The 13,752-nt window shown below is 42.0% G+C and overlaps 1 protein-coding gene across 5 annotated transcripts in view; it reads left to right on the top strand.

The window, feature by feature from the left end:
• Positions 1 to 13,752, top strand: part of MDGA1 (MAM domain containing glycosylphosphatidylinositol anchor 1) — a 253,690-nt gene that overhangs the window by 155,801 nt on the left and 84,137 nt on the right. For all 5 annotated transcript variants that reach the window (XR_014005922.1, XR_014005923.1, XM_081186380.1 and 2 more), the window contains exon 10: positions 2,297 to 2,442. Coding sequence is in view for 3 of the 5 variants with exons in the window: in XM_081186380.1 (XP_081042506.1) it covers positions 2,297 to 2,442 (146 nt within the window). In the remaining 2 variants the exon portion in view is untranslated. The remainder of the gene's footprint in view (positions 1 to 2,296; positions 2,443 to 13,752) is intronic.

Raw genomic sequence — 13,752 nt, 5'->3', positions numbered from 1 at the left:
TCCATGGAAAGCAATGGCTGTTTTCACACAGATGCAGTCCTCTCAAGGACCATTTTAACATATTGCCCCACATATACACTAGAGCTGGTGCATGGAGATGGAAGAAGCATAGATGAGCAATCAGTCATTTCTTTCTGTGCCCCCAAATAGCTGCAAACACACTCCATTGGTGACAGGTAGAAAATTGCAAAGGACCCAGTGGTGTACTTGATTATTAAATCACTGGATCTTCCATTTTGGGAATCAATTAATTTTTTAAAAAAATGGATATTATGCAAGTTAGTGATTATCATCCATTCTAATTTCATTTCTGAATCTGTTATGAGACTTGACTTCACAGTCAATACAAGTTGAATAAGCAACAATTAGTCTCCAAGGTGGCTCTGAATCTCTGGCATACACACAAAAATTGTATCAATAAAAATAATAAGAAAAAGGGGCTCAGAAGTAAACATCAATATTACCATTGTAAGTTAATAAAAATAAGCATTGAATCATTTCCATTTAATTATAGCAGAGAAGAATAGCTGAGCCATTCTGATTGGAGTGGGATGTAATAGAATGGAAAAAGATGGCACTTTGGAAATGAGGAATGGCAGTGGGGGATATTGGGTATCTTGGACTCTTTCCAGTAATACAGCTTCTGTGGCTTTTGGTTGGGCAAATCCTAGGAAATGACAACAGCATGTAATCAAGGACATCTATCGATGGAAATATTTCAGTACAGTGACATACCATGGACTTATGGGTCTAAAGATGTCTACATTATGTACCCTTAATTTCTTCTAATCTGAAAGTGGCTGTGTATTTATTTAATGCTACATCTTTTGGCTTATCTGGTTTGAGCAGGTTTATTAAATGTAGCCTACATTACTGAAGGCAGTTGTTTGGAACAGGAGCTATATACCGTATTTTTTGTTCTATAGGACTCACTTTTCCCCTCCTAAAAAGTAAGGGGAAATGTATGTGCATCTTATGGGACGAATGCAGGCTGTGCAGCTATCACAGAAGCCAGAACAGCAAGAGGGATTGCTGCTTTCACTGCACAGTGATCCCTCTTGCTGTTCTGGCTTCTGAGATTCAGAATATTTTTTTTCTTGTTTTCCTCCTCCAAAAACTAGGTGCGACTTGTGGTCTGGTGCGTCTTATAGAGCGAAAAATACGGTAATTCAATAGACTTTTTGGGGGGATTAAATTTGTAGAACTGTAAACAACTTTTATCAATGCCAGGTGCAACCACTACCTTAACAAGAATCACAAAACCAAAATAATTATGGGCATGTTCTTTCAGATTCTCCTTAAAACCAGCAATAAAAAATATTCCAGTATCTGATGGTAGCACATTCCATTGCTCAACATTAATTGCAAATGGCATCCTCTTCTCTGATAGTCAATGCCCCTTCTGTATACCTTCACTATATACTGCCTCTGCATGCTCCTGTCTTGTACTTTATGAGCAATTTGTCCTACTCCTTTGTACATTTGAAAATCGAGTTCCATCCTCCTGACTACTCGAACTTCTTCCACCACATTCTCTTCAACGGGAAGCTTCCATTCCAAAATGTTGTTATCATTTGATGCACTTTCCTCTCTATATAGATAGATACACACACATGATTAAAGACAGCATCATTTATGCTTCTATCATAACTAATGCTGTGAGAAGTGGGTTCTTTGCTAAGCATCAAGTATACAAAGACATGCCCAAAGTGCATGCTTTGGGTGATTTCCAGCAACATCATTTCAGCTTCCACCACAAGGAGCAGTTCTAAGATACGGGTATTTCTTTGAATGTAAAGATTGTATGGCTCCTCTTCACTGGCTGCTTCCTCTTCCCTTTCTGCTATTTAGTTTGGAATGCAAAGCCAGATTCTTCTGTGTTGGGTATCTTGGAGATAAATTGTTATGTTGCAAAGGACAGTTTTAACCTAAAATGAGCAGTATGCCACATGGGAGGCAAAGGTAATGACAAAGTCACTACCATTTTAGTCTTGTCTCACTCACTGTTTTAAGCAGCAGAGAGATCAAAGCTGGTTCAACCATAGTTCTACACACATTCTTGAGAGATTCATTGTCCTTTGGTGCTGCCTTGTTCAAGTCCATGTCAACCACCCAGAAGTTCAGATGGTTGAAATTAAGGCAAATAAGAGCCAGCTCAGTGTGGTCACACGTGACTATGGAATATCAGAACATTTGATAAGTTGGGGACATGGATTCTTGTGATCCTCACTGCATAGTTTTATAACAAGTTTCCTCCCCATTTTCTCTCTCCCTTTTCTCCCTTTCCACTTCTCAGCTAAAGCTTACAATCCCGAGTTTTATTATGATACCCCTAATCCTACCAGAAAGCAATCCAAGAACTACTCCTATGTTTTGCAGTGGACACAGAAGGAGCCTGATGCTGTTGACCCCATCCTTAGTTACCGGCTAGATGTCCGTCAGGTAAGACCGCCATCTTAAGTGCCAAAATCCATTTCTATTCTTTTTAGTTTGAGAGTACATCAGTGCACCACCTCACTTAAAGAGTGGGAACTGCTGTTTGCAAAACAAACTGGAACTGAGGGCATGGCTCTCCTTTCCCCATTTTGCAGAGCAGAGAAGACAGGTGTGTGGTTTGGCCCTCAATTTCGAGATGGATGCTGTCAATGATAGAGAGCTTAAAAAATAAGTCTGCTTGGAATTCTCAGACACAGTGCTTTGAACATGGCTCTGATAGGAAGAAAATTTTGTAGTCGTTAGCCAGCACTGTAGATTTCATAGGCTAACAATTCAGATGAGTGGAATTTCAGACTCTTCACTTTGAACAAATAAAGGATTGTAAATTGGAGGGCTCTCCAGGCTGGAATTGCAGGGGGAAGTCATTGACTGTTCATATTTCACAAAGGCCTTCATCAAGTTGTCATAATAATACTGGAATGTTATTAAACTCTGCTGGAGCAAGGTGTGGAACAAAAAGGCTATTGAGCATAAAAGGGAATAATAAAGGATACTACCAGGAGAGGGAAAATGGTACCATACGTTGTAGCTATAGAAAAGTGTTTTGTGCCGGGAGGGTTGCATTCTAAGAATGGATTTGTGAATCAGGGAATCATCTCTGTTTTCAGTCAAGCTAAAGTTCTTGGCTATAAGACAGTTGCTACCCATAAAAGCCAATGAAATGACTTTGGGTAAAATATAAGAAACTGGGCTTAATTGGATTGTTTCATATTTGCTATTTAAAAAAAGACATCCAGACACTGGTTTATTTTATTTTATTTTGGCATTTGATGCATCAGTCCAAAATATGACACACAGTTTCAGTTTAGAGCTACAAATTTAAGCAAAGAAGAGACATGATCTGGGAAAAGCCTTTTTAAAATTTTCATGTATCATCATATTTCATTTTTATCACGGCTAGGAACCTAAAAATTTGGAAGTGGCCTGGGCCTCTCTGGACCAGAGCCTGCTGTCTACATACCTTACTGCTCCTTGTGGTCACTGGGATTGCATTTCTTGCCTCAGTGAGACAGCCATCTTAGAATTCAGAAGAGTTATCTATGTTTGGGGGTTGTGCCTTTGGCTTTGTCAGTGGAGATAATTCTGTACTTATTTTAAGTTTTGTTGTTGGACAAGTTAACTTGCCCTCAAAGGGAGTGGTGTTTGACCTGTATTCATAAAGACCACATGTAAGTTCAGATATGACCAGTTCCAAGATGAGGGTAGAAACGGATGTCACCAAGTTCACAGTGCTCTTCTGGTATGAATGCCCCCATGCTATATAACATTGGAACAGGGACATATAACGTAGCTCCACCCCTTAGTCTTCACAGAAGCAGTGTTGCTGTCTGTACTGGGAGAGCTTTCACACATACAGCTGTGCATGCAAAATTGCACTGGTTGTGCAAAGGGTAAAGACAGGGCTACTTTTGACGACTAATGTTAGAAATGTTTTTCACCTCTCAGTTATAAGTTGCCTCAGGAGCTGCTGCAACATGCTTCTGAAACCAGTCCCAGCTTATTTAGGACAGGTTTTGTGGTTTAGCCTTTAATATGTGTAATAGGTATGAGTTACTCGTGCGTAAACTGGTGCCTTTCTCGGTTAATTTGCCTTGTTAAACCTTTCTGACTGCACAGCCCCTTCTCATCGTGGCTGCCTCAGTCGCTGGCAGAATCCGTCAGTGGGCGTTTCTTGAACCTCTTCCAGCATAAAAGTTGTTTGACACCCAGTCTCCTCCTCCTCCTCTCACTGCGTGGGAGTCTTCTGCGCAGGGTAGGCGTGGGTAGCCTACCCTGTCCAGTGAAGAGTCCTGGAGCCCTCTCTCCAATTCCCCCGTCTGCCCCCCTTTATCCCTGGTGTTGCGCTGATTGGCTTCCCCCTCTACTGAGCTGTTTCTCCCCCTGCTGCTGGGTCCTTCGCCAGCATCATCTGGGAGCCTCCCCTTTGCCTCTCGCTCCGATGTCAGTTCCCTGACAATATGCAAAAATGTAGGGGTTTGCCTATGAATTGACTCCCTGGCAAAGAAGAAATACAGCTAAAATCTGAATATTGGAACCAGTCATTGCATTCTAATTGTATTTGGCCTTGGGTCTGATGAAACCAAAGTAGGATATGTTTTGGTCTTTATCTTTAAATTAGGAACCTTGTTCATATTAATTCAAATTTAACTTCTAAATTCTTATCTGGTAATTGCTAGCATAAGTTATAGCAACTTTCATTAAGATATTTTCTAGCTATTGGATTCATATATTTCACATTATACTTGTCTGCCTTTGACCATTTGAACTTAATCAATCTCACCGTATACTACACTTCTATTTATAAGAAATCAATGGACCTTTAAGGCTTATTCTGATATTGCTATTGACATCCTTAGAATTTTAGTAAAAAATAAATTGATCGTTTTGGTATTATTGACTGACATGTGGCTAGGGATGGATGGATCTGTCAACTTCAGTTTCTCATTTTTCCAATCCAGTTCTCCACATTTCTGCATTAGTATGCCAGTCCTTGTGAGAACTTAACAGCATTTTAGAGTGCATGTTTCTAATATATTCATTTTTGCAAGCAATTTCCCCTAAAACAATGGGTTTGTGTACGTTATTTTCATTAACATATGCATTTTTATGCTCACTTTCCTCTACTATATACATTTTTAAAATAAAAAAATTCCTTCCAGTAGCACCTTAAAGACCAACTAAGTTAGTTCTTGGTATGAGCTTTCGTGTGCATGCACACTTCTTCAGATATCTGAAGAAGTGTGCATGCACACGAAAGCTCATACCAAGAACTAACTTAGTTGGTCTTTAAGGTGCTACTGGAAGGAATTTTTTTATTTTGACTATGGCAGACCAACACGGCTACCTATCTGTAACTATATACATTTTTGTACACCTCGTTGGGCTGAAGAACGTCATCCCAAAATTCAGAGAATTTTGAAGGATAGCTGCACTTCCATTCATGCATTGTTTTGGGAAGAGTGAATTAGTTACCCTGCCACTTTCTCCCAGGAAAACGCTCTCTTTTGGAGGTCAGTTGGATTTTATGTAGATTGGTGTTTGCTCCGATTTAGTAGTAAAGAGTGGGTTTCACCAGGGAACGCAGCGGGACAAATGGTAGACCATTTGGACGTGTGCCTAGAAAGCAGAGGACAAATGGAACACCTCTCAGACCCATGCTTTCTAGGCATGAAATAAGCGGAAGTCTGGACAAGCCCTTTGTTTTGCATTACAATGCAAACAAGCCGAAGTTCTTCATAATTCCTTCTTGAGACCAGGTTTTTTGGTATGTACTTTGGACCTAGACATCAGAAAACTATTATTAGCACATTCCTAGCTGCCATGTATCCTAAAGTATGTACATGTGACAGCAGCTGCCTTGGGTTGTGGAGCCCCATCTCCCCCACTGGTGGTGGAGAAGCAGCAGCAGTGGCTTCCAGTGAAATGTCATGGAAATCTTGTGAGATCTCCTAGGACCTTGCCGTATGACCTAGGTAAAGGGGGTCTTCAGTGGAGGGGGGCAGGGGATTTCATTGGCAGAAGGATGGCACTTTCCCGTTTTGTCTCAGGTGGTGAAACAAGATAGGCCCCCACTGACATATAAGCACAGCAAATACAATGATCAAATATGCTGGAGCCCACAACTGCAGGGGCAGCATCCTATGGAAGTGTGACATCTAGAACTGGGTTACTGATCACCGAAGGTAGCAGGTGCATTGGGCAACTTTGTGTTCTTGGAGCTATGCTGTGAGATGTTAGGTTGGGTTGTATTGCAGGTGGATTGATACTAAATTGGAAATTTACAGTGTGACACCATTGGAATCCTACTTATAGTCTTAGCATCATGGGGGGGGGGGCCTTGCAAATAATCTAGTGCAACCTACTGCTCAGTGCACAAAATCCAGAAGTAGAGCATCTCCATAGATGGCTGCTCAGCCTCTGTTTGAAGACAGTACAGTAAGAGAAAACCACCTCCCTTCTAGTTAATTGCTCTCATTGCTGAATTGCTGTGTCAAACACTTTATCTTAATGTTCTACTGAAATCTTCCCTCCTGCAATGTAAGCCTTGCCCTCTGTGACAGCAGAAAACAAGTCTTTGCCATCTTCTATGTGACAGCCCTTCAGATAGTTAAAGAACAATATCAAAATGAGCCTTCCTGAAATCCAAGGTACACTTTTGGCTTCCCTTGCCTTTGGCTTTTCAAAAAATCTTCACTTCCAACATTACATAGTCACTTTCCCGCAAAGGTTTGGGTACTTCCCTGTTAAGATCAGGTCAAGGACAACCTATTCCTTCCTTCACCTCCTGAAAGAGAGAGTTCTCACCATGACATGTTAGGCATTTGTTGGAGATTCCATGTTTATCAGAGTTCATCTTCTAGGAAATAATCAGGGTAGCTTGAAGTCCCCCGTTATTTATTATATAAAATACAATCCCATCTTTCTAGTGTCAGCACATCACTATTCACTCCTACTAACTCTTGTTTTTTCTTAAACATCTGTAATTTGTTACAGAAAAGCATCATCCCCATATTTCGTCTCTCGGTAGTATTCTGACCACAGTGTTGTTTTTATTTATTTCTGTTTATTTTGAACCAGGTAGGCTCCACAGGGCTACCTTGTTTAACTTTCTCTTGTATGGATTTTTTAGCATATAACGCCACTTCCCCTTTAGTTGCATCTACTTTCTTTGAGCAAGTAAATATATTCCAATTGTTACTTTCTGGTCCATAGAAGTTGGCTAGTCAAGTGTCAGTTATACCTGTCAAGTGTCAGTTATCTTCTGCTAGGAGTTGAAGCTCATCTTGTTCCACCATCACCCCTGTTCTCTGTACATTAGTGTGTAGACATAAAATCCTTGAGTATTCCTCTCCAATGTTTTTTCCTGGTATTTCATGGGGGGTTTGAGAAGTTCCCCCTGCCCTAGGCACCCTAAAAAGAGCCTTCTTTTTTCCTTTCTTTTTTACTTATTTACTGGGGATCATGAAAACTTCACTAAAGCATGGATTTTAAGGCTGGTGCTTTTAAAGGAGCCAGAGCACATCATGACATTTAATAGGTTAAGCTGATGCTTGGAAGTGAAATACAGTATTATTTACTATATGTACAAGGCAGAACCATTTCAGAAGATCAGAGCATTTCTATTCACTGGTTCACACAGAATATCATCCTTTGTGCCTTTCTTCCAATAGCTTGGTCTCCCGGGAAGGGTCTGCCTCTATATTAGTTTCTCATACAGCGCAGAGCACATCATCAGTACTTAACAAATAATAACAATTTTAGCAGTACAGTACACAAGGGAGCCTCTTATAATGAAGGTGCTTTGTCAAAGAGCATCTTTTGCTATATGTTGAAATTTGCTGTTGCAATTTCCAACTAACAATGTGTGAAGATAAAAGAAGATTGCATCCTTACTGGGGCAGCTTGGAATTGGGACTCCAGACAAATGAAGTTCAACATCTTGATGCAGTCCTCTTGCTGAGAAAGAGTCCATCCCACTTAGGGAGCTAAGAGGTAGTATTCAGGATAGATGTAGTGAATAACATAAATGTAATTCCATTTTCTCACCCATAGCTGGGCCAAATATTGCTTTGTGTTCTATCTGCACCTTATTCTACAGCAAAACCTCCAATGATTCCTATTTCTTTGGCGGAATCACAGTTTATTCTTGCTCTAATTTAGTCTTCTATCTCCACGCTTGACAATACAAAGCTTTCTGGTACATTCCAAAGTTCTTCAGTAAATTACCATATTGTAAGAAAGGTGCTTTATAGAATCATAGAATTGTAGAGTTGGAAGGGAGAGTCCATCACCTTCTGGGGGAAGTCCATTCCGCTGTTGAATAGTTCTTACTTTCAGAAGGTTCTTCCTGGTGTTTAGTCAGAATCTCCTTTCTTGTAACTTGAATCCATTGGTTTGAGTCCTAGCCTCTGGAGCAAGAGAAAGCAAGCTTGCTCCATCTTCCACGTGGCAGCTCTTTAGATATTTCAAGATGTCTATCCTGGCTCCTCTTTTCCAGGCTAAACATACCCAGCTCCCTCAACTATTCCTCATAAAACTTGGTTTCCAGACCCTTGATCATCTTGGTTGCCCTTCTCAGCACACCTTCCAGCTTGTCCATATCCTTCTTCTTGTTAATATTGCTTGCTCTTTGTCCCACTATGCTATTTTTAATTTTTTAGATTTTTGTCATGCATATTTGCAAGGCTACAATAATATTTTATCTGCTCTGCATAAGCCAGACAACATTCCTTTGGCTGCTTCATCTCTTACAAGATAACACTCCAGCCACTTTATACACTCTTCCTCACCAGTATTGCAGTGGTTTACCACTCTGTTCAATGGCGTTTTCTCCCTAGTAAGTCTGTTTTGGATTACGGCCTTAATTGTCTGGAAAATCCATTGTTCAGCATTAAAAAAAACCCAACCTTTTTCTTGCAGTGAGCTGTCAAGAGATTTAAATGTTTTGTGGTGACGTCATTATAAAACTGTAAAGCTTTTTGATTTGCTTCATGGGACCTTAATGGATTACACCTTGGAAATCAAGCCCTGTAGCCCGTCATTCAGATGAAAATTTCTCTATTTCTGCCTGATATTAAAAGCCATTTCTTAGGTCAGGGTAGTCAATGTATTGCCCTCCAGATGTTGTTGGGTGATAACTTTCATTGTCTCTGACCATTGGCCATGTTAGCTGGGCTGAGAGGAGATATAGCCCAAAAACAAGCTAGGGCCTACCATGTTGGCTACTCCTGTCTTAAACTGATTCCAAAAGGGATGCTTCTAGGTAATGTTGCTGAATTCTTTGATAGCACAAGTGATAGGGTGGGATGCAGGAAGGTAGTATATTTTCTAAATTAATGTAATTCTGTATTGGGTACTGGTGAATCCTTACTGTTCCTAATATAGCTCTTTTCATTCCATTTCATCTCTGGTCTCTCACCATGAGCTCAACAAGGCCAAAACAGAACTACTGACCTTTTCCTTCTGAACGAAACCCTTTCCATTTCTCAAAGTATAACCATCTTTCATGTTGCAGGTGCTTGTAACATAGTCCTTGAACTCTCTATGTTTCATTTCTCTTTTTCTTGTGGTAAGGTAACAAACTGCCTCTTCATGATCTCGGTTTTTATTTATCCCCTGAGTGCCTCTCTTCTGGAAGAACATAAGGATGCTTGAGAATCCAACTGGGAAAAGCACAAAAAAGTTCGAAGAATGCTTACATAGAAGATTTGTCTGGGTAAATGATAAGTGTGTGTTGGTATGTGGATGATTATTGCCAGTGACTAGAATAGCTTCAAACCTCTACTTCAGGTAGGCATAAGCTGCCATTGCCATAGCCATAGTAGAACATGCAACCATAAAACAATCATAGATCATTTATTCTCTTTACTGGAGATGGCCTTACACCAATCAAAATTAAAAACTAGATAACTATGGGTCACTACATTGATATTTTGTAGATAAAAGGAGAAAGCTGTTTTAAGGGGAAACAGTTGAAAACATACTCTGCTAATCTGGAATTGCAGTAAATTGAGAACCTATCTTGTGAACATTTCTAGGATTCATTTCACTCCTTAAATTAAAACTTCTTGTCATATATGCTGTCAGGTATCCTAAACTGAAGATTCCACCATCAGCTGTGGCAACTCTGTGTGTGATAAGAGTTGTATTGTTAATTTTGTGGCGTGCTTTTGCCCCCTTTACACTTTGTGGGGCCAGGTTCAGTGAAGCCGCAGGCAGTGGGGCCAAGTCATGTGGAGTTGCAGTAAACACAGTACAACCATTTTGGGATTAAACAGCCCACAACTATATTGATTACAGGTGTCAGAAAGTTTTGCCACAGGCATTGGGTGTGTATCCAGTATCAATTCAACCTGTCTGCTTGTTTTATTATTTGGCAGGGTTAACTAAGGTTAAGCCCCCCCGCCGCCGCCGCCGCCGCCGATTCGCCACCAAACCACTCACATCTGCAACCTGGGCCTGACTGGCTTTTATAGCCAGATAGCAGACCAGAGGGAAGAAGTTTTCCATCCACCCTCGCTCGCCCATGGTTAGCTGCAACCATGGGTGATCTCCAGCAGCCAGTGGAGGAGGAAGTGACTTCCTCCTCCAGCTCACTGAGTCTGGAAGACCACCTGGTACTGCTGCAACCATGCTGGACCTCAACCACTGCTTCCCTCCAGCTGGCGGTAGGTGGTCCTTCCATGGAACAGTTTAGCAGGTCTTCAGTGGAGTCTAGACATTTCATAACATAAGAATATCCTAGACCATATACATAATGTTTCACTCTTTACTACAAATGACTGATCCACAATGATTAAAGCTGTCTGACTCAAACTGCCTGCATGCACTTTGAAATAAAGCAACCTCTTTACTAGCCTAAATGTGGGTACAAGAAGAAGAGAAGAAGAGTTTGGATTTGATATCCCGCTTTATCACTCCCTTTAAGGAGTCTCAAAGTGGCTAACATTCTCCTTTCCCTTCCTCCCCCACAACGAACACTCTGTGAGGTGAGTGGGGCTGAGAGACTTCAGAGAAGTGTGACTAACCCAAGGTCACCCAGCAGCTGCATGTGGCAGAGCGGAGACACAAACCTGGTTCACTAGATTACGAGTCTACCGCTCTTAACCACTACACCACACAAGGAGTGTGAGCAGAGCTGTCCTAACTTAGGGATGGGGAGGAGTGGAATAGCGAATGCACAGCACATCCCAGCTCATGGAGAGCCAGTGTGATGTAGTGGTTAAGAGAGGTAGACTCGTAATCCGCTCCTCCACATGCAGCTGCTGGGTGACCTTGGGCCAGTCACACTTCTCTGAAGTCTCTCAGCCTCACTCACCTCACAGAGTGTTTGTTGTGAGGGAGGAAGGGAAAGGAGAATGTTAGCCGCTTTGAGACTCCTTAAAGGGAGTGAAAGGCGGGATATCAAATCCAAAACACTTGTGGGGGAGGAAGGGAAAGGAGAATGTTAGCCGCTTTGAAACTCCTTCGGGTAGTGATAAAGCAGAATATCAAATCCAAGCTCCTCCTCCTCCTCTCCTCCTCCTTCTTCTCATGTTAGCTAGGGTAGGACAGAAGGTGGTGGCATCTTCTGCCTCCTTGCTGTCACAGCTCTTGACCGTGTCAATGGATCAATGTGGCTTTGGATTCACCAGATCCAAAGCCGCCAGCACTCCACCCACAAAATGCCCCTGAAACACCTGTTTGGGGTTTTCTGCGTGTTACCACCAGGAATCGAGCTGCCAACAGGAGCTCTCTGCCTGCTAGGGCACAGCTGGGTGGCAGAGCCTCCAACCAGCTGTGCTCCTCTCCACAGACAGAGGCCAGCGAAGATTTGTCAGTGTGTCATTCTGGCCCCTCCACTGCCATCAGCATTGAGGGTTAGGATTGCCCTCTCTTTCATTATCCTGCATTATGTCCCCTCATACATAATGTCTGTTCCATGTAGGCTTGGCAGTACTCCACTCCATCTTTTGATATACTAGTCACAGCTAAGGATTTAATCTGTTTAATATTTAGCTGGTCCAAATTCTTCAGGTAACTCAGTTATTGGCTTGAATGTTGATTTTTCCATCCCACTTCTTGGGTGAGTGTACAGGCCAACTTTGACAGCTAGGGGCATTAAACAAATAACACTCTGGTTGAAGTAGTTGTTCAAGCTCCTTGAAAAGCCTCAAGCATTATGTCTAATCTAAATGATGGTGTGCCCTTTTTCACCACACACTGGGATCAGTATTGATTGAGGGGGGAGAACATACTCCACTGAAGAACTGCTAAACCCCTGCAGCACCCTGCTTTGAAATATCTCGCCCAAATTCTAGCCATGCTTGTTAGCTTGTGAGAGCTCATGACTTGCAGCCATTGGGTGGTTTGGGGTTTTCTTTGGCGCTTCGCAGGTCATGGGGTATTTGCATTTGTTCTCTTCAGCATAGAAAAAGCACTTGGCAGAATTCTTAAAGCCCTCTGATTCTGAATATCCCAATAAAACCAAACCTTGATTGAAAATACAATGCTTAAAATAAAAGGGGGAGTTGAAAACCCAAACAAGCTTTTGAGACACTTCTTTCTCTCTGAGGGTGCTATGCCTTGCTGGAGATCTGTTTGAAAAGGAAATGGGAAGCTTTCTGCTGTTTTCAGGTCGAGGCAAAGTGAATAAAGAGCAAGCTAAGCTGGCTGCTGCAATGGAAGGGACAGGGCAGAATCACTGTACATTCAATAGACAGAACCCATCTGTGACCTGAGGCTGTGGCAGAAAAAGGTAGCAAAAGGTACTAGAACTGTGGTAAGGCTGGATATATGCATTCCTGATGTGCCTCCCAAGTTGGCAAGGATTCTGTTTATCCCATTAAGATGTCCCTCAGAGCCGCACCAGGCTGGAGTATAAACTGAATATCTCCACTTTATTAAAACTAGAAATGTCTCCATTTGGGGGGCCCCTCGCTGAACCAGATTGCCATTTCAGATTAATTTCTACTAGACGACCTGGTGTGTCTTTAATGAGAGAGACACCAGAGTGATTTTGGGAGCAGGAGGGAGGCGAGCGATTCACTTTGCTTTTGCCGTTTCATCCCCTCCATATTTGATAAACATTCCCTGCTGCCTACAAAACAGGTCTGGGGGTCTGGTGCTGGCTGCTGTTTGCCTCATCAGACAAACAGTCTAGCGTTAATGAGGCCTGAGACAGTGGGGGTCCAGGCTGGCCACATAGGGAGGTGTGAGACAACAGAGCTGTTGGGACTTGCGTGGGACAAGGCTAGTGTCAACAGAGATGTACCAGCGATAATTAGAGCAGTGGCTGAGTGGCCAGTGAAAGACATTAAAATATATTCTTTCATATTGGTCAAAATTTGCCCTGTGTTTATTTTGAAAGGGACATTAATGTGTATTTAATAGGTATATACTCCTTGTTTTCTAACTGTTCATATAGGGTGCTACTCTGTATTGAATGTGTTGCTTATGTTTACATGCACTCTGTGTGGGGCTGCCTTTTAAAGATGGCTCAGAAACTTCAACTTACACAGATTGTGACCTCCACAAAGCTTGTGGGCTCACCTCTGTAGGGCCAGTTTGTTTCTACACCCAATTTAAAGTGCTAGTACTTTAATCATTTGTGAATAGGTTATTTGAAGGGCTGCCTGTTTCCGTAGAAACCTGACTGGGCCTGTAAAGATCAGCCTTGGAGGCCCTGCTTACCGTCTGCCATCAAGTTCTATTAGGTTAGCAAGCACTAGAGACGGGGCCTTTTCTGTGATGGTCCCACATTTGCAAGGATGGATG

This window comes from Podarcis bocagei (genome assembly GCF_964188305.1).
Source record: "Podarcis bocagei genome assembly, chromosome: 3".
NCBI classification, from domain to species: Eukaryota; Metazoa; Chordata; class Lepidosauria; order Squamata; family Lacertidae; genus Podarcis; species Podarcis bocagei.
This window is presented reverse-complemented; position numbering and strand designations above follow the sequence as displayed.